At 41.9% G+C, this 20,410-nt stretch overlaps 1 protein-coding gene across 6 annotated transcripts in view; it reads right to left on the bottom strand.

Moving 5' to 3' along the window:
- Positions 1 to 20,410, bottom strand: part of NFATC1 (nuclear factor of activated T cells 1) — a 107,006-nt gene that overhangs the window by 24,695 nt on the left and 61,901 nt on the right. For 2 of the 6 annotated variants that reach the window (XM_056483897.1, XM_056483898.1), the window contains exons 8-9: positions 19,919 to 20,051; positions 6,818 to 7,504 (exon numbers count right to left, since the gene is read on the bottom strand). In XM_056483897.1, the coding sequence (XP_056339872.1) occupies positions 6,818 to 7,504; positions 19,919 to 20,051 (820 nt within the window). Of the gene's footprint in view, positions 1 to 6,817; positions 7,505 to 15,873; positions 17,309 to 19,918; positions 20,052 to 20,410 lie in introns of those variants that run through there. The other 4 variants (XM_056483899.1, XM_056483900.1, XM_056483901.1 and 1 more) reach the window with 4 other exon arrangements.

Here is a 20,410-nt window from a genome sequence, read left to right as displayed (position 1 = left end):
TTGAAAGCCTGAGACTCAGGACCTCCCTGGAAATATAAGTGCTGACGTTGAAAGAAAGCAAAGTTCCCTACTGTATTTCACAGCATACCACAGCTCAGAGGTAGGCAGGTCTGCTCTGCACACCTGGGGCTGCAGAAAACCAGGAAAGACACCTAGTCTGGTCATCTGTGCTTCTGGGGGCTTCCTTCTGGCAGGCCTCCTGGGAGACCCAATTCATCAAACCTGCTAGAAACAGCAAAAGGCATTCCCGGGGGTGTGTGGTTTCGTGTAACAGGATCCCCCTCCAACCCAGACGTGCAAGTCCAGCGAAGGTCTGACTGAATGCATTACTTCAGCCTCCCTTACTCATCGCCCGCAGCCCAAGCCCCAAATGTTAACGACTCAGCATGTTTTATCACAGTAGCATGTACACTTTCAATCATCATTAGAGACGAGGAGGGTCTAGGCTCAGGCATCATGCCAGGTTAAGTAAAACTTTCCATGAGGAAAGCTATTTGTTTTCTCCCAGAGCTGCAAGGCTTGGCCAAGAGGGAGGAAGGGAAAAGCTCGCCCAAGCCAAAAGTGTAGACAGTGTTACTGGACTTTGCAGACTACCTGCATGTTGTTCTAATGACATTTGGACTACTGGAAATCACTGGGTGAACTCAGGAGCTTTCAAAGGCATAATTGTGGCAGAAGCAGACTAAACTTAACGCCTCAAAAGCCAATTGCTTTAATCATGAAGCTGAGATGTATGAAAAAGGATACATTTCAGCGAAAGAATAATTCTGTCTGCTATGGTTCCTGTTCAAATAAACTATATCACCAAACCACGTGCATTTCCAGAATATAGAGGAGTAAAAAAAGAACATATGGTTTAGACGCAGAAAACTTTCATATATACTGTATAGGAGATATATGGACTTGTCAGACATCTAACGGTTCAACACTGTAAGCAATTCATGGGAATGACATTAGCAATAGCTCATATTACATCCAGGAGTTCCAGCTTTTACTGCAAAAGTTATATTTATTTGAAAGAGCCATGTTTAAAATGAAATGGCTGGCAGGAGTGCAGCTTTTAGTAACACTTTACCTGTGGTTTTGCCACTTTTACATACTTATTGGGGGCTTAATACTCCCAATTTACCTTTTCAGAGTAAAATACAAGTCGCAATGAGTGCATTCATTGGCATGGTGCTATAAAACTCACAGCTGTGCAAAGACAATCACAAGAACAAAAGCCTCCTTGTTTTAAAAAAGATGATTATGTGGTTCTGATACTTTCTGCTAGCCACATATCCAAACATCAGATACCTTTGCTTATGGCCTGTGTATTTTCATCTTACTATGCAAAGATTTATAGATCCGATCAAGTCAAGATCAGGATAGAGACCTCTATGAAAGCATTCATGTGGAGAGGAGGAGGCTGAATTAATACACAAAACTTCAGACAGGAGATCTATCTTTCAGATACTGTTATTTCAGTTCTGGCTCCTACACGGGACTCAGGACATTCTGGAAAACATTTTTTTCAACAGCATGTGGAACTCTGGCCCCATGGCCAGCAACGGGAGTGTGCTCCTGATTTCAACAAGGCTGCCACTGCATCTCAAAAGTTGAGATTAGAAGCCAGGCCTTCAGTACTCAAGCACTGGGTAATCAAATACTTTGATTAAAGAATCCTCCAGGATGCTCATTTGCTTTCAATTAAAAACTGCTTTTGCAAAGTTTTGTGCATTAATATAACAAATGGGATTACAGAATGTACAATACACCTTGAAATCTGCTGGGAATATAAGTCATACATTTTTTCCTGCTGTTACCAATGTGTTTCCCTCTTGCTTTTTCAAAATAGCTTCATTTTCATCTGTAATGAAAACTACATTCTTTGATGTTTCTAACAGCAGGAAATAATTTCACAAATGAGTGACATTCTGCTGCAGGTAAAATATCTAATAGCTTGTGGGAGTGGCAGTTACAACCTGAAAAATATTTCTTGGCATCATCCATCCCGGTGAAATGAAAGAGCTGGAGCTCAGTTCTGTGTTCCACACAGGTCCAGGAAAGGGAAATGGGTATGAGGAAGGTGATTTCAAGTCACCTAGAGCATCTCCTGTTGTAAGCCTGGCCAGTTTCCAGCTGCCTGGACATCTGGAAAACTCTGTGAACTTCCACTCTCCTGCCTCTGGCTTAGGGTTTCTTTTACCTCTAAGCAAGTCAGTTAAAATTCTGAAAAATTGTCTGAGCTGCCCTAGTCAACAGAAAAGAAGGAGGATTAGTTCAAGAGCAGACTAGCATAGCTTTTGACCCAAGTACTAGTTAGATAACTGCAGAGAGAAGCACACTCAAAATATAAATACAGAGACAAAGATATAAATTAGGCAAATTTTCACACCTGGTCCGAGAGATCAGGAAGAATTCTCATCAGCTTGTAGCTTCCCTAAACTACCCATCCCTTTGGGCAATACTAATTCCATTTCATGTCTCAAAGCAGACACATCAATATCTAAATAATACTTATTTTCTTAAAAGAAATTACAGCATGAACTTGTACTAAAGAGGTCCCTCACGCCTGCCTGCCTAATGATGTTCCATGAGCTACAGCACCCTATCACCCCACACTCCTCCCAGGATAGATCTGAAAGGCAAACATCACTGATGGGCAGGAGTGGCACATGCACATGGAGACACTGTCAGTCCCAGCATCACCTACCAGGGTGCCCCAGGGTCCCGCAGGTGCAGAGGACAGGAGACACTCCCTCTCCCCTTGTAAAGGACCATGGACTCTTGCAGAGGACCAAAGCCAGGCATAAATGTCACAATTTCAAGCACTTTTAATGAAATTTTCCTGTGAAGGCAGCAAAGGCAGTCAGCCATAATCTTTGCTAAGAGGCTGAACTGAAAATGATTTGAAATGGGTGCTGGTATCCAAGCCAGATACCTTTCAGTATCAAGAGCATAGCCATAATATATCAGGTATCACTTTACAGCGTGAATTTAAATATGTTCTATATGTGGAATCAAATACTCACATACTGAAATGGACAGCACATTTAATGACTAGCCCAGGTGGCTACTGTAGATTTTGATTTAAAGTAAGATTGCCAAGACCAGAATTTACTTGCCAAAATGGAATTCTCTTTGTGTGCTCCCTTTATATTACTTCAGCTACCCACCTTTACCAAAGCTGAAAAATGTCTTATATAAAGGATCTCTATTTATATAAATTCATTGACTGTTTTTTTCCATCTATACTTTGCAGTGTAAATGGTCTATATTTGGACATATTCCAGAACTAAAGGAATGAATATTACTTTGAACCCATAAGCTGAAACCAAAAGATTTCTGCTTGTACTAGTCCAAAACTGCTCTATGTATATTAGATACATAAATCAAACCTCCCTAAAGAGGTAAACAAGTAACCAAAATTTTATCAGTTATAATCTGGGAAAATAAATTGGATATTTTATTTTTCTGGTAGTTCCCCAAGTATGCTAGATGTCAATACCTCATACTTCTTAAATACTTTTAGATAAAACTGAAGGTATCAAATAGCTACAAGATGCTGTGAAGATATACTTATTAAAATGAGTGATGCTTTGAGAATTTAATTTTTAATGTCATTAAAATATTTCATTAATCAAGGATGAGGAAAAAAATTGTTATACTTGGATTAGCAGAGAAGGAAAGCAGTTAAGTACACCTGGCCTGTCTCATATTGTTCACAAGTGCTACAGATATTCCATCCACTCCTCCAACAAGTAGAAGACTTAGAGGTGGATATACTAGTAATTAAAAATGGTGATACCTTCAAAAAGCTCCTATTAAAAAAAAAAAAAGTCACACCCATGAAAAAACGAGTTGCTCCTATTTGGTATGAGCCACTCACCAAACCTCATGGCCCCTTGCTCCACTGTTATGACCAGAGGTGTGTGAATGAAAGAGCACCAGGCACAAAGGTGCTGCACATGTGCTTTGCCTTTTCTGTGCTGATCTCAGTGAGCAGCACCCCCTGGGACAGCAGGAGCAATCACCAGTGGTTTCCAGAGGGGTCATACTGCCCTTTGAGACTGAGTGACGGAGCCCAGACGTCACCCTTCCGTAACCGACAGGTGAGAATGAGAGGGGATTTTTAACCAAAACAGGATGAGTGATTAGATAGTTGCTGGGGAGGATAAGATCATATCAGAAGCGGCTTCAGCTTACACTTGCTCTGGCCTATTGGTGGCTTCTGCCACCCAGAGTGACCCTGCAGCACCCCTCAGCCCACAGCACCAGGCTTCCTGCCCCTCTCTTGAGGGCTGGATCCAGCTACTGGACATCATTCCATGAGCTGTCCCAACAGAAGACTATGTGGATTTTGCTATTTTGGGCATGCTAATTTTCCATTAGCCTGCTCTGCTGCTCCATAATCAACTGATATGACTCAAAGGAAGCACTAAGAACATGTGACAGAGCAAGGTGGATTGAGGCCACCCTTCCATAGGAGCCTGCAGTTCCATCAGATTAAATGTAATGTGAAACCAATGTCTGCAGTGGTGGTGAAAATGCTGCCTTCATGAAATACATATAGCATATACCTAAACAGGCTTCCAGCCTGACTCACACCTTCATGCTCCTGTGCTGCATGTCTGAGGCATGCCAGAGCTCTGCATGGTTTGAACAAGGTATCTTGGCCAGCACAAATCCAACAAGAAACACCTCCTGCCTTTAGGCCCTCGTCCAGATATTGAGACAAACAGAAAGAGGGTAGTAGCCCACTTCAGATATAGACAGAGTGGATGACTTTTCCTTCAGGCAGTGAGATAAGGTTTAGATAGGAAAAGGCAGCTCATGTGGGTTGAGCTCAGTGTGATCCCTGAGACAAACCTAAGTATCATTTTAGCCATTTCTCATTGACCTCCTCAGAGGGAACTGATGGTATGTAATTCATTGAACTACAAAGGCTTGGGTTTCTTCCTATTATATACTGTTATCAGGACTGTTATGTCTTTCTTGGTCTATAGTTCTTGTGGTCAGACACAGAATGATTTTGAAAGCCTGCTGGATCCCAAAGGGTAGCATATCTGGATTTGGCTAGCTGAAGAGATCTTCAAAGTCAGCCTCAAGTATCAGTGCAGATGTACATGGTAGCTTCTACAATTAGTTCTGATCATCTGTTAGAGGACTGGTGTGCATGTGTGTCCAGAGGAGAGTGATGGAACAGAGATGAGGTTAAAGGCTAAACCATTTACGCTTTGTCAGAGAGAATGAGATTGATGAAAATACTAAAACCTCTCTCTCAGACCACATAGTAACAAAGTTTCTCTGTTCCTCCATGAGAAATCTAAAGCAGACATGGCTGAGGTGTTCATTCTCCCCCCATCCCTGAGATACATTCCCATCTCTCCAGAAGGGACCAGCCAAAGGCAGCTTTCATGGCTCTGTCAGAGAAGAGTTTGCTGGATTTTTGAGAGGTAAAGCAGGAAGGCTGCCCCTTTCTTGCACTTTTCTAAGAAAGACAGCTATACACTAGGTTTAGATTTATCTTAATTCTCCTCCTTACATAGATAAATTCTGTTTTTTCTCAAATCCAAAATTCTGGCATGGCTATTTTTGGATTGTCTACATTTCTCATTTAGTTTGTTGAAATCATGCTCCTTACAGCATAGATAAGTGATAAAAATGCACACTGTATGAAGAAAACCTTGTCAAAGAGATGTGTTGTGCCAAACTAGTGACCTAAACTCCTAATTAGGAAAAGTTCCCTGGACCTCTCTATTATTTAAGCAATAACAACTTGTGTTAAGAAAAATAATTTTCCTAGAGTTTAAAAGCAAAGAGCTGCTGCTCAGGCTCCAGAACACTAATTTGCAATCTTATTTCAGTGAGTAGCATACTGTTTAAAATAGAATGACAAAATGTCCTTTTTCAAAAAAACCAGTGCAATGAATTGTCCTTAAATTCTCCCTGAAGGACAATAACATTCAGATGTTCCTTGGCACCAATTAATTTCAATGCAGCAGTTTAAGTGGCATTTCTTCTTCAATTAGCATGGTATGTTATATAAAGTTACGTGGCTATTGGAAGGGAATTCACATCCTGCAATAAGGTAAGAGTCCAGAAGACTTCTGGGATATTTAGCAGCAAATGTTAAATCACAGTTCAGTATGGTCACATAACCAAATTCCATATTATCCCTTTTATAGTGTTTGGGAACTAAGGTCTTACAAGTTTATCACAACATTTCAACTTTTCAGTGCTGCATGTAGAATAAATATACATACAGAGACTTACAAAACCAGAAAAAGGGGAAAAAAAGAAGAGAAAAAGCAGCAGCAACGCCACAGTAAAAATGGGGAAAAAAGGTAGTCTTAACAGCAGATGCTAACAGACTGAAAAGTGACGCTGAAAGATATGCCTCCCTTCTTAATCTGAACCTTCTCAACAAAAGTAGAGCAGTTTAACACTTAGTTTCAGTGAACAGATTTACATATCAGACCTTTCACTGCATTATGAATGGGACAATGTTAAATATGTTTTCACTGCAGCTCCACAGGTCACTGGCATGGGCGTAAGCCAAGAATATACAGTTAAGATTATTACAACATAGCTACTGGTCATGCAGCTAGAGCTCTGTGCTATCTAACAACATTTAATGCTTAGATAATGTGGTTTCATTATTGCAAATTAAATGAAAGGGTCCTGCATAAAGACAACCCAAGCAAAGTCTGCACCTTTACACCGGGCTATTAACAGAACTTTTTTTCCACCAGTATTCAAAAGAAGGGGTGGTTAAGGGAACTCACTGATAGAGCAACATGGTGAAGGCAAACCTGTGCTGTGGAAGACTTACCATCATCCAGGTACATCTGGTCCAATTCCTCAGGTTCTCGCTTGATCGTTACAGGAATAGGGGCCAAATTATGATTACTTTCCTCATGCAACTCTGGCAATGACAGTGGTTGGGTTGTTGGAGACTCATTTCTGTGAACCTTCGGCAGTTGCTGCTGCTGTTGACCCATTATGGATGAGTGAGTTGGACTGCAGGACTGCAAATAGGTTGGCTCTTGGGTAACAGATGGAACTGGAGAAGAGGGACTGTTGGGATAGAGTGTTTGTTGATAACCAAGGGGACAGCTACTGCTCAGATGTTGACTCACCTGCGGCTGCAGCATGACGTGAGATGATTGCTCGGGGGGGCTTGGGTGCACAACTATAGACCTTGGCACTTCCTGTATGGCGGGGACACCTCCAGCGGGCTGCTGAAGTCCGAGGTGACTGTGGCCCGGGCTGGGGATGCACTTGTAAGGAGAGGAGGAGAGGTCGTGCAGCTTGGGGCTTGCGTTGGGAGAAGGTGACATCACGGCGTTCCTCTGCTGGCAGGAGGCAAAGCCGGCCACGAGGCACGAACCAGGATCTGGGGGCATCATGATCTGCTGGCTGTAGTACGGCTTAGAGAGAGGGCTTAAGCCTTGGTTCATTGGTCCACAGGTTTGAGCAGGCTCATAGTCATCTGTGGGTTCTGTTTTTATAATTGGAACTGTTAAAAGAAAAAAGGTTTTAAATAAACATGAGTTGCGTATTGGTATGATCAAGTTGGCTTGTGGCTAGGATACCCTTTGCAAAACAAACAACGTCGTGAATAAGACTCTGTGTGTCTTTTGCCTAGTTCTCCCACCCTATAAAAAAAAATGAATGAGTCATCAGCACAAGAAAGTCACAGCTGGTTCTAATATTGAAAAGGACTATTTTCTTTGGACTCTCCTCCAGCACTAATGTGCTATAAAAATCTATTTGCAAATAGCTGTGCTTCAGTGGAAGCTTTGGACCCAAGGGCTCCATGGATTTGTAGTAATCAAGGCAAGAATTTTAACTTGGATAGACTACTGCATTTCTACAGCTACCGATGGCCCATTTGATAAACGTCTGTACACGCAGTAAACTGGAGCATAATAAGGTTGAGATGGGGCTTTTTGATTTTTTAGAATGAAAATGAAGTTGCAAAGATACATGACAAAGTGCTATGTACAAGAAATTTTCAGTTATGAAGATATTTTTAAAAGAGTAGGATCTGATTTTTTTTGTTTTTTATATTAATTGCATTTGATTTTTGCTAATGCCAGCTCCTAAAAAAATGTTGATCTCTGGCTACCAAGACAAACTGATTCCTGTTCTAGACCTCTGCTTGCTCTATCCACTGTCCCAAACAATGCCCTAATGGAGCTGTCATGTCTCTAAAAACTACCAGAATGTGGACAGAAATGATTGTCATGAGCATCAACTCAGTCATTAAAAATGCAGAGCTGCTTTCTCAAATCAGAGAAGAAAGATCCTTTCTCAAATCAAAGTGTCTTTTCAACATAAAGAGGTGTCTTTGAAGCTTCTCCTACAACAGATGTAGTGCACAGGTAAAACCCACCTTCTCAATCAGGAAAATTAAAAATAATAGAGCCAAGCCAGACTGTAGATGTATTTCTTTCTAGACAGATGCAACTCTAATGCACACAATGATTGCATATGGATGCATAGTGGCATTTATCCTCTTTCTAAAAAATTTATGGTGACACCAGAGAATATTTTTCATAATATTCTAATAACCAACCCATTGTGGCACGAAGTTAATAATGAAACATCTTTTCACAACCCTGCTCAGATACAGGTGTGTTGCACAAGTGTCTCTGACTATATTTTTATTTGCATGCATTTTACAAAACTCTTACACATTGTCCAGCCATTTATTATGTTTGTGTATGAGTCTTTTTGAGCCCCTTAAAACACACGTGTCCATCTGCACATATAAAACCTCTTTTAGCACTCACAGATTTTGTTGGTGGTGAATGCACTTCACTACCCTTGTTTTACAGTCCCCGAGCCCCTTGTTAACTTTGTTCCTTTTATGTTCTTTTACATGTAGATGCTTGCAACACTTGTTTCAAGATTTCTAGCACCCTAGTAAAAACAGGTCTATATATGTAACAGATGCACAGGTGCTGCTCAAGACAAATATGCTAGGTGTGATGGACTGTCATTGGATTTCTCATAACCTTATTTTCATCAGTTTGTGTGCTGCACACTGGCTAGCAGGGCTACTAATGCACTTGGCTGCAGAGAAGCAGATTCCAGGTTCAGTGACAGCTTTACAAAACCACTATCACACCCCTTAGGAAAATGCAAGACCGAAGAAACGCACCTAGATAAACACAGCAACTCAGATATTGTAAGAAAATACCTTTAACAAGTTCCTGAGCTAGCAAATATTCTCACATGTTTTATATTAGGTTCACTGTGCTAGCACTAACCACAGCACAGCTGGAAATATGATGGTTGTTGAACACTGAATTTTCCCAATATATCACTGTTATAGAAACACCTGTGCTAAATAATTCCAAGCTCAACCACTGGCAATACAACTCCAATAAACCCTGGAGTTGTCTGACTTGTTATAACCTGGGGAAGGGTTTTAGCCCTGGTGGCAGGCAGGCTGGAGACTTTACAGAAGGCAGGTTCCTGATCTCGGGCTGGCTTTTCATTGTAGCTCTTCTGCAGCACACCTTTGCTTCCTGGTGCACCAAGCACTTTTTTGTCACCTCAGCCTGAGTTTTTTCTTTACAAAAGCAATGCCATGGGGTCTGTTTGGAGGTCTGATTAGTGATCATGAATATTGTGAATCTCTTTTTGCATGTTGCTACATTGAAATACACATACTGCAGCCAATGGAGGACCACCAGTAAGTCCTGCTGCGCACCTGATGGATGGGAGGGACTCTATTCCACACCTGTTAGTCCAAAAACTCACTTGGAGATGGTGACAGCAACCAAAGACACTCCTGGTGCCTACAAATTCAGAAGGAAATCAGAGACTGGTCAGGGTTGTTTTGCTTTGAACTAATACTTCTGGACATCAGTTATTTCATGTAATGGGGAAGAAAATACCTTTAAATGGACAAATACTAACTGCACTTATGCTTAGAGTTGCCTGAACTTGTTCAACTGAACTGCCTTGATACCTTTTTTGAAGTGTTTTTTCAACACAGTAAAAAAAGTCAGCCCTTAGTCAGTATCCTATATTTTGTTTGTATGCTAATCTCATCACTAGAATAATTTCACACCGGAAGACAGAAAAAAATATTCCTGCTGAAATGGTGAAGGGATTTGTATCTGACTTTTCCGTGTTTTGCCAGCTGCAGAGCCATTAACCCTGTGCAGAGTGAGTGTGAGCATCATATAGACTGGGACGGCAGCCACTCAACCCCCTTTTAAAAACTGCAAACATTGTCATGAGGCACCAGTTTGGAGAAGGAAAGTCTGTAGGATTTTTTTTTTTTTCCATGAAGAAACTATTATTAATGATCCAGATTATCTGGAATCAGACCTGTAAAGCTGAGTATGTCAGAAGAAACCTAAGACATCAACATTCCCCCTTCTGGCCAGATCTCAACTTTAGTATTTTGCATGAATAACTGCAGTACTTGACTTGTGGAGGACACAATATCACAAATTGCTACATTACATTAGTGGATGGTTTATTTATGCTGGTCTGTCCCATTACCTGCTTCTCCCTAGTCTGTGTATCTTCAACAAATGGAGTAACAAAGGCCAAAAATCTTTGCCAATGTTCGTATTTGCAAACTCAACTCGAACTACCTGGAGGTCTGGTCATTCTGAAAATACACTGATTGTGTCAAAAGCTGGTGTAAATCACCTTATATTCTTTCTCTGAAAGGGCAACTGTTTTTTTCCACTTTTCAAAGGACTTTAGAGGGCCTAAAGTAAGAGCTATGGGTATTCAAGGCACACCTCCCCAAACCAATGCAGAACAGCCTGTAACTGTACTCACTGGCTTCCCACTTGCCATCACAGTGTCTATGGTGTTACTCAAACACTGCAGTGAGTCTACAAGGAACTAACACACCCCCACCCACTGTCTCACTGACTTCTGGGGGACTGAGATGCTCAGCTGGGGTGGGCAACTGCACCTGACTTAGAACAGGATACAAACCTTAGTACCCACCTTCACCATTTTCTCCTAGACAGAAAAATCATAGAACACCCTGACTTGGAAGGGACCCTCAAGGATCAAGTCCAAATCAGGGCCCTGCACCTGAGAACCCTGGGCAGTTCACAGGAGAACCCTCTGCACAACACAGTGGACAGGACTGATCACTGGCCAGCTGGGTACTTGTGTTACCACTGATCTACTGCCTCATGCTTGATAAACTGCAAGTCTTTACAACCCCAAGATCAAAAAGGGGGTTTTGAGCCCTGTTATACATCCCTGTGGAGGCATGGTGACCTAGCTCCCATAACACACACCTGTTTCCATCATCACTGACTTCCACAGGGGAGTATTTCACATAGGGACATGCAATGTGATATAGACAGTACTGCTAATTTTCTCAGGATTAATATTTAACAGAGAACAGTATTTGGCTAACTAACTTCTAGCTCAAATATTTCAAATCTTGAATGCCAGCTAAGAGACACTCCAAGTCAATCACACAGCAGGCCTGGGCTGGCAATTAACTGCAAAGCCCTACAGCTGTTCAGAACCTGTGAGCACTTTCAGCAGAATCACTTCTTAAATCCAGCAGAGCCATACCAAACAGCAACAATCATTCTGTCTCAGAACTGCTCCATGGTGCTGAGGTAGCACCCAGTCTCACAGACTCTCAGCTGGCTAGAACAAAAAAACGAAAAACTGTGACTGAATTTGCCATATGCTGAGATTCATCTATAATAAACTGCAGCAATGAAGCCAGAATTTGTGAAATTGTAAACACAAAAGATGATACTCTTTCTATGTACGCTCAGACTCAGGAGCAACATTATTCATTTAAGAGTGCTGAAGGATCTGGCCCTTGCCCTAAAAAGGTAAAAAAAAAATGCAAGTTTGGTACAGTGAAATTTTAAATGCCTCTTACTTCACAAAGCATCAGGTCAGCTGACAGACAGTTTTAAACAGTCCTTGATTTTGAATATTAAAATATGACAGAGGTCACTCTTCTAAATTAGTCTGATAAGCACATTAATTTCTAATTGGTTTTCAATGGTTTGGTGATGCCTTCTCAGACTCTGAACTCATGTCATTATGTCATCTAATTTAATATGAAGTTCTGAGAACCACGCATTGGCAGCAGCCCTAGCTATAAATCAAAGCTTCTTACTCAGAGAGATCAGGGTTATGACATCATACCAAGGCACTGGTGGAAGACAATGGTCCTTCTGTGTGTGTCTGAATCTGGGAGAAATATTTCAGCCAGTTCTGCAAGCCCACATTTAAATGAAAGGCCTTTCTAGCAGGTAAAAAGTTAATATATCAACCTAGAAGAAAAATAATAAATCATGTACATTCAGTAAAGGGAGTCAGAAAGTGCTCAGATATAAACTATATATATTTTTTGACAATTCTAACAAGTGTGTGTTTGCTTTTGCACTTCAGCAATCCAGATGGGTTTTTAAACTTTTTTTTTTTTTTTTCTGGGGGGGGGAGATATTAAAATATGTGAACTGAAAAAATAAAATTTTATTGATTAAGCAGATTTTTGTCCTGATTAACATTTAACTATCAAATTCCCATTTCCGTGTAGTAGTCTCAGTGTAGACATTTATGGCACTAAAATATACTAAAATATAGTTATTTTACCCTTAAGTTTGATTGAACCTATCCAACAAAATAGCTTCCTTTCATGGTGCAGACTATGATGTAGTTCCCTGGCACCTGCACACAGATTTTAGTTAAGACTGTGAAAGTCAAAACACTATTTTTTTCATCATGTGCACACACACATTTCTTCAACTTCTGGACTAAATGTTCTGGCAATTGGTAAGAATTTGGGATGAGACTTTCAAAGAGAGCTGAGGAGTTAGGTGTCTAAATCTCCATTGCTGAGTTGAGCTCTGAAAGACTGTTGTGCCTTTGAAATCCTTCCTTGTCAATCAGTTTTGACACTGGCAGCACACCTTCAGAAGATGCTGCACAGGTCACCCCAGCTCCTGTCACTAGTCTGCTGCTGACCGACCAGAGAATAATTTGGACACATCTCCATGTACAGTTTAGCCATTCTGGCTTTGTACAAACACAAAATCCTGGCTGCTGCTGCAGCACTGGCTGGATCCAGCATACTTGAAGCCTCACCCCTTGTTCTGACTGTGCAGCAGCAGTGTTGGGGAGAGGCAAGGGGCTGGTGGCCTCACAAAAAAATCCCTGCTTCAGCAACACCGAGCAGCAGTGGCTGAGCAAAACTTTCTGAAATGCCCTGCCAACAGATGTGCAGCAGTGCAATCTCAGTGACAAGGGATGAGCACTCAGTCCCAGGAATCTTGTGAGACAGTCAACTACAGGGACCTGGGCAGATGCTTCCCATTAAACCAAAACATTTTTAAAGGTCAGGCTGCTACCAAGCCTTTGCTTTTAGTTAAAATCCAGTGCATGGTGACTCATTCACAAAGAAACCTCATGCTATCAAGACACTGCAGGAAGCACTCATGTGTGTGCAACTTTTATCAGCACAAGTATCTGAACTCACCCTCTCTTGCTAGTACACTACTACAGGTGCTGCTCATCAGGAGGGCTAACTCTAAAACATGCCTGCCTGCCTGCCCTTTCTGGGTTTTGTGAATAGATTTTTACAGGTTCAGATGAATATGTACAGTTTTATACAAGAATAGCTCTAGGGAGATGGAAACCTTGTGCATACACCTCACCACATAATCTCAGACATTGACATTATCTGATTGGGAAGTGCTTTCCAGCTAACTCATTTGCTAAATGCTTTTCAACAGCTGTTAAACTATTAGGTTATTCTACACATATTTATGAGACAGAATATTATATAGGGTAGCTTGTTGCATGCCCTGCTAAACCAGGTGGGGAGAAGTAGAAGGTAGATGGAGGGAATTTTGGGTTGTGCTAGTACAGAAGATTATGCATTAGCTTTCTTTCAAAAGAAAGAGAGAAAAATTATTTAAAGGTAAAAATTTTCCACCATAACACTTTGTTAAATCCTAGAGTGTTGAATAGGAAAATCAAGTGATATGCCCATTTGGGCTGCTCTACTGCTGCTTCCACATTGTGGTGCAGCACCTGGCTCCACTACTGACTTCAACTGGGTGTTTAACTGTGCACAACACCCAGTCTGCACCAGCCAAGGCCTTCTATGTCACCTCTGCCAGATGTTAAAATCCACTGGGCTGAGGTCTTTTCTGATGGTGCTACACAACATTACACCATCACTGCTGACTTTATCCCTCCATGCATGTGAAATCACTGGGAAGCAAGGCAAGGAGTCCTCAAAATGCTCATGTGGAGGAGTTCAATGACCAAAACTACAGGCTGGGTTTTTTCATCTGAAGGGCAATGTTTGAAAATCAAGATACTGACAAAAGGCAATTTTATGCACTGGAAGTTAACTATTAGGGGTGATCATTGCTGATGGTCAGACACAGCCAGGGGCTTATGCACAGTGCTTGCCCACCCCTGCTTTCCTCAGGGCCTTCACACAGGTGATGCTTTTTCCTGGCAGTCCAGGTGGAGATGGAGCACCACAGAGAGGCAGCATTCTCCACATGCCTCTCCATATAGATCAAGACAGACTCTGCAGGTCAGATGCAGCTGGCTGGGTTCTGTCTGACTGCTGAAAATGGATGTCACTTGGATGAACTGTGGGCAGTGTACAAAGAATTGGCAGCTCCAGTGGGTACCCAGCACATGAGGATGTAATGCTGGTGATACAACACGTGCTTCCTCTGCTCCTCCACAGACCTCCCATGGCTCCTGGATGGGAGTGGAGGGGCTGACACACCCAGTGATGAACTTTGTGACTGTCACGAATGAGAACAGGACTCTGACAGAACCTCACCTGCTTTTAGTTACTCAGCTAAATGTCAAAAGTAACAATCAGCCACTGAATAGCCAAATGAAATAAACTGTGTCAGTGTACAGTGTAAAAATGAGTAACCGTGGTTCCTATTTTCACCTAAAATAAAAGTCCTCTGGGGCCAACCTTTCACCCTGTCCCTTCTGTAGCCCTGCCCTGCCATGTGCTGGCTTTGCATCCCCAGATGCTCCTGGGGATGAAAACTCCTCCAGCAGGTCCGAGGCTCCAGGCTGGCTCAGCCATGCTCTGTCCCCTTGTTGAGGCGCTGCTGAGGTCGTATTGCACCAGCCACAATTACAGTCCCTGCATTTGCCCTGCTCCCCCAGCAGCCCCCAAATCACCATTGTTTTGCATAAAGGACTAGGCTACTCATTTTGCCGACCTCAAGCATGAAAATTCAACAAATACTGAGAGTGAGAGGTGTCAGAAGACAATCAGCACAAGCCACATGCTGTGTCACATTAGAGTGGCAATACTTTGCATCCTCATTTCTGCTAAGGGGGCTGATGTCATCTTTTAACTTGTGAGTGAGGTGTGGGCAGAAGGGCTGAGGTGACACAGAGGCATGGCTGCTCAATGCAGCCATGAGAAATGCACCCATCTGCGTGGCAGGCAGGGGATAATTTTAGAGCAGAGGCAGTAACTCGTTACAAATGTACACCAATGGGTGGTCCTGCAAGGAGTGGGGAGTTGGACTTAATGATCCTGATGGGGCCCTTCCAACTTGAGACATCCTATGATTCTATTCTACAATGTCAGGAGCTTCACTTCTGTGCCACTGGGCTGTCAACCACAATACTGTCACCACAGGCAGGCTCTCAGCACAACTCCACACCCACAGATTCAAAGGACTTCCATCCGCACCAAGTCACTGTGGCCAGGATTTCAGAGGAGCTCAACATCTTGGAGACTTGTGCAGATGACTGCAGGGAGGCAAAGGAATTGCAGAAAAGCTGTCTCTGGGAGTGAAGGCTGTGCAGTTGGAAATCTGGCCCTGTGGGTACTGAATCGCATCTCAAAGTGAAAGTCACCCAGAACATCAACACCATTTTAATAAATACTAGAAGCAATGAAATGATCTTTTAATAATGCTTTGACAATTAAGTAGCCTGACAGAAACAGGAACTGGAAATACTTTATCATCAACCCTTTGCAAAAGTGTATTTTTCATTCCAGTAGAAGAAACACATCAACTTTCCTTTTTCCTTTTTATTAAATATTTCCTGGACAAACTAGCCTGTCTTTGGCTAGTCAAATATCACTACATGTCTAAATAAAATTCAAAGAAAAGCCTTCCTGTGTTCAACATTCTTGATATCAATACTTGTTGAATAACAGAAAACAGACTGAGCACTCATTCCTATCTGGAAAAATAAGTTCTTGAACACATTTCCTCTATATTTTTGTACCTACTTTGAAGAAATCTAAACAGAAACACATCTAATCCTTATCATTCATTGTTTAAAGTCTTCTGAGCAGGAGAATTCCTTCAGCTTTCTTAGATGAAAACACAGGATTTGGAACCACAGCATGCATGCCTGCGCTCTTCTTCAGACTCTCCCAGTTAGTTTAACCCTGAAACGCGGCTTTCCAAAATGTCCTGCTGCACATTAGGGAGCTGCAGAGCCCCCTGCACAGAGCTGCAGCAGTGGAGGCACTTTAAAGGCTGAACATCCAAGGGTCTGCTCATTGTGCTCTGCTCAGACTCCTGTCTGCAGTGCCTGGTCCAGAGCCTTCCTCCTCAAATTCTGGTGGGATGTGGCAAGGCAAAGTGCATCAGTACTTACCACAGGAGCTGCAGGAATTCACCTGTGCCAGAATGGTATGGAAACTACTTATATTTCTGTGCCAGGCAAGTCTGTGGAGGAGTCTCAAGAGCCTACAGCCTGCAGGCTCCAGGACAAAATTGATATGCAATTGCTCAGTGATGTGTATCATTGAAGTAATACTAAAATAAATGACATTACAGTCATTTTTGTACAGTATACGGCTAACACAGGATTCAGGAGTTGCTCAAATTTAGCAGAACAGTAAATCAAAATTGCAATTAAAAGTGGATTATGAGTACTTAGGTTTACAGTCCATCCTAAGCCAACAACTTCAGCAAGCCTGTTTTCAAGACCTTGGCTCCTTTTGCGAAGCATCTACTTTCTGTTTTGCTTTGTCATTGAAACTTTCCATTTACAGAGCAGAAAGATTTTTACAGCAGGTTTTTTTTTTTTATTTCTGAAGCAGAAACTCATCTTCACCAAGTAAGTCCCTGCTCTGCCAAACACTTGAGCTAACAGAGGGAAGGCACAGTCCTGCCACACCTCCACAGCCCTGTGGCGTCGCAATAACGCTGCTGGAGATGGCAGCTTGTGCAGGCTGCATGTCACACAGCTGTACTCCATGGAGATGCTATAGGACCATCCATGGCAGGTGGCATGGGTGAGGTCACGTGTCCCTGGATCCACTGGCTGTGTTCCCCTAGGGAATGAGGAGAAATAGGAGCTACAGGAAACACCCCGTACTGCCCCACGGTGGGGTGGGAGCTGCACAGTGAGCCCACGGCTCTCCCACTGGTCTGTGTGTGCCCACACCCACCCCAGGAGCACAGCCAGGGGGCTCACACAATATTTAGTCCACATTTGGTATTTTGCTTTGGCACAGTCCAGCTGAGCTGTAAAATACATGTGTGATGTGCATCATGAAGCTTTTAAAAGCTCCCTCATGCAGAAATACCTGCAAAACTATGGTAGGCGCTGAAATGCAGCATTTGATTAGTCCTAAAGCACAGAGGAAGAAGAAGAAGCAGCTTACAGGATACCATCTCATTTGTGTAAAACCACATCTTACACTTCATGATCACTCTGACATTTGCTTGTGAAAACCCTACACCTTCTCTGTTTCTGGGATTTGTTTAAACAACAAAGTGTTACCTGGGCCAAAATCATGCTTATCTCATCTACATTTTTTACACTGATCACCCAGTGGTTACTGACTCAAGTAATTTTTTGTGCATGAGCTAAACTTTAGTTTTCTACAATGCCTTGAAACAGTAAAAGAATGTTGTGACTGAAATCAAATGGAGCCTAAAATGACTCCTAGAAATACAGCAGCATAAATGACTGATTCAATCACAGTACGTGGTTCCTAAATACATAGTTGAGATGATTGTATCTATCTTTGAAAGGCATGATGGAAAAAAATACCAGCCACGGAAGGGCAAAACCTTACAGCTGTAACACAGGCATTACAACACAAGCATAATAAAAACATACTATACTATTAATTCTGATCATTGCAGAAGCACATTCACCTTTGCCACTGTTATGGGAGAGGCTGCAAAGAACACAGCATGTTTTTCAATTACCTATATGCACATATACATATGCATTAAGAGAATGTGAGTGGAGAACTAAACAGGAATGGAAAGAATATTTAGTAGGAATACCTGCTTTCCTTTACCCTACCCTGGTGTTACATTTTTTTTTCAGGTTCCTTACACTGAAATGAAAAGATTTCACTAGAATTTAAATTGGTATAGCAGACTAAACAAGATTCCTAATGTTTTCAACAATTACCATAATTAAAGATGTCTTTGCAGAATAAAGCCTAGGCTGGTTTCTGTTGTCACTAGGTCTGCTGTCACTAGGTATGCATTCCCATCTCTTCACATCAAATAAAACATCAAATGTTCCCAACACAGAACAGTGATAGCATAAACCAACTCTGCAGGAGTGCACACTATTCCCAGGGTTTAGAATACAATGGTAAAAAAGGGCCTATGTAAAGGCTGAAGGGAAGATGCTGCTTAATAAACAGCAGTTAAGAAGAGGCCTGAACCTGAAATATTTATGAGGGTAACTTGGGTGACAAGGCAATACCTGATTGCCTCTACAAATGATTTTTGTTGCTGAAAAGTGTTTTGAAAGAGAATAACAACTCTTTTTCTTTCCAATTTAAGAGATGAACAGTCTTTAAATATACACAGACTTCCCCACTGGGAATGAAGTTTGCATAAGTAGGCTGATTCAGTGAACCATAGCTACACAGAACATATGCAGTAAGCACTTCGTTGCCATGTCAGGTTTCCTGTACTCTTATTTTTAATTTAAGTCCTGATAAAAGTGCACGCATGCTAACTGGGGGAAATTCCAAATGTGTACTTTATGGGATTTCACCTACAAAAAATTAGCATGTCTCTTCAAGCCATGTGACATGACCTGAATATTGCTTTGTTGGTATTTTCCACTGAAGGATTATTTTTGCTTGGAAAGTCTACAAAAAAGCATAGCTTAATAATTTTTTGCTAATTACTCTTCCTTCCTTCCTACAAAAACAAAACAACCACCCTTCTTTTCCCTACTCTCCTCCAGAGAGTGTTCTTAGTATAAGGGCCATTTCAAATAATATTTTTTAAAAATCTAAATTTACCAGCAATTAAAATCTTCATACAAGCCTGCTTGGAATTCAGCTAATATGAATGACTTCATTGTCATCCCACAGCTACCAATATAAGCTCAAAAAAAAAAAAAAAAAAAAAAAAAAAAAAAAATAGTGGCACACATTTCTGGACATTTCCCATCCAGGAAGCATTTGACATGGAGCACTCCTATCTCTACCCATATTGTCCAGATCAATTTTCACCCTGTTCAAGGCAGCAAGGTGTGAGATGACCGCAGGGAGAATCCACACACCACCTCCAGCTCAGAGCCCAGCATGCTCGAAGTATTGTGGTGTGAATTTAGAAATGTTATTTGAATGCAATTTACCCTCTGGGGTTAGAAAGTCAGACCAAGGGTTGACAGCAACTTAGCAGAGAACTCAGTGCTTTCACAAACATCAGGTTGTGGTTCTTCAGCTCCCAAAAGCAGAAGTCCTTGTTTCAACAGGTCTCTGCCACCAATGCAAATGGAAATAATCTGCAGAGGTGGTCTCTTGTGTGGGCAGCACAGACAAAGGCAGCTCTCCCGGATTTATCCTCATAGAACCAAGCATACTTCCAAAATATTCAAATACTAAAGAATTATTAGAACTCTGTATCATCATTATCTCTCACTTTTACTAGCAGAGATAAGGAATTTGTTTCATTACCATTAGCAGGAAGGTAGGTGAAAAGCTGGTACTGGCTTCTCTTTCTTTTCCCGTTGCAGACATAGAAGTTGACCTGAACAGGGCTGGTAATTCTCTGATTGCGGAAAGGTGGTATCTCAACCACCAATGAATTCTGCAAAAGCAACAAATCAGAAAGTCAAGGCACAAATAAGGCAGTCAAGCTGTACAATGGTATTGAGAAGTTTACCCCCAGAAGGAAGAGAAACACTCCCTGAAGGGAAGCTGGTGGGCTCTGTGGGCAAGGATGGCTTCCCACCAATCCCAGTGCCCATGCCAAGGATTCTAGAAGGAGGGAAATTATTTTAGCATGGCTCAGATCTTTGCAAAATCACTAGCCTTCACTTCTTCCCTTTGGACAGCAAATATGATACTGCATATGGACAAGACTCCAGCCTGCCTCTGCCAAAAATCTGGGACACAATCAAATTGTGGTCTCTAACTCAGCAGGAGAAAGCACAACGGCTCGGTTGG

Source organism: Oenanthe melanoleuca, chromosome 2 (genome assembly GCF_029582105.1).
Source record: "Oenanthe melanoleuca isolate GR-GAL-2019-014 chromosome 2, OMel1.0, whole genome shotgun sequence".
NCBI classification, from domain to species: domain Eukaryota; kingdom Metazoa; phylum Chordata; class Aves; order Passeriformes; family Muscicapidae; genus Oenanthe; species Oenanthe melanoleuca.
The sequence above is the reverse complement of the archived record's forward strand: the minus strand, read 5'-3'. Positions and strand labels throughout refer to the sequence as shown.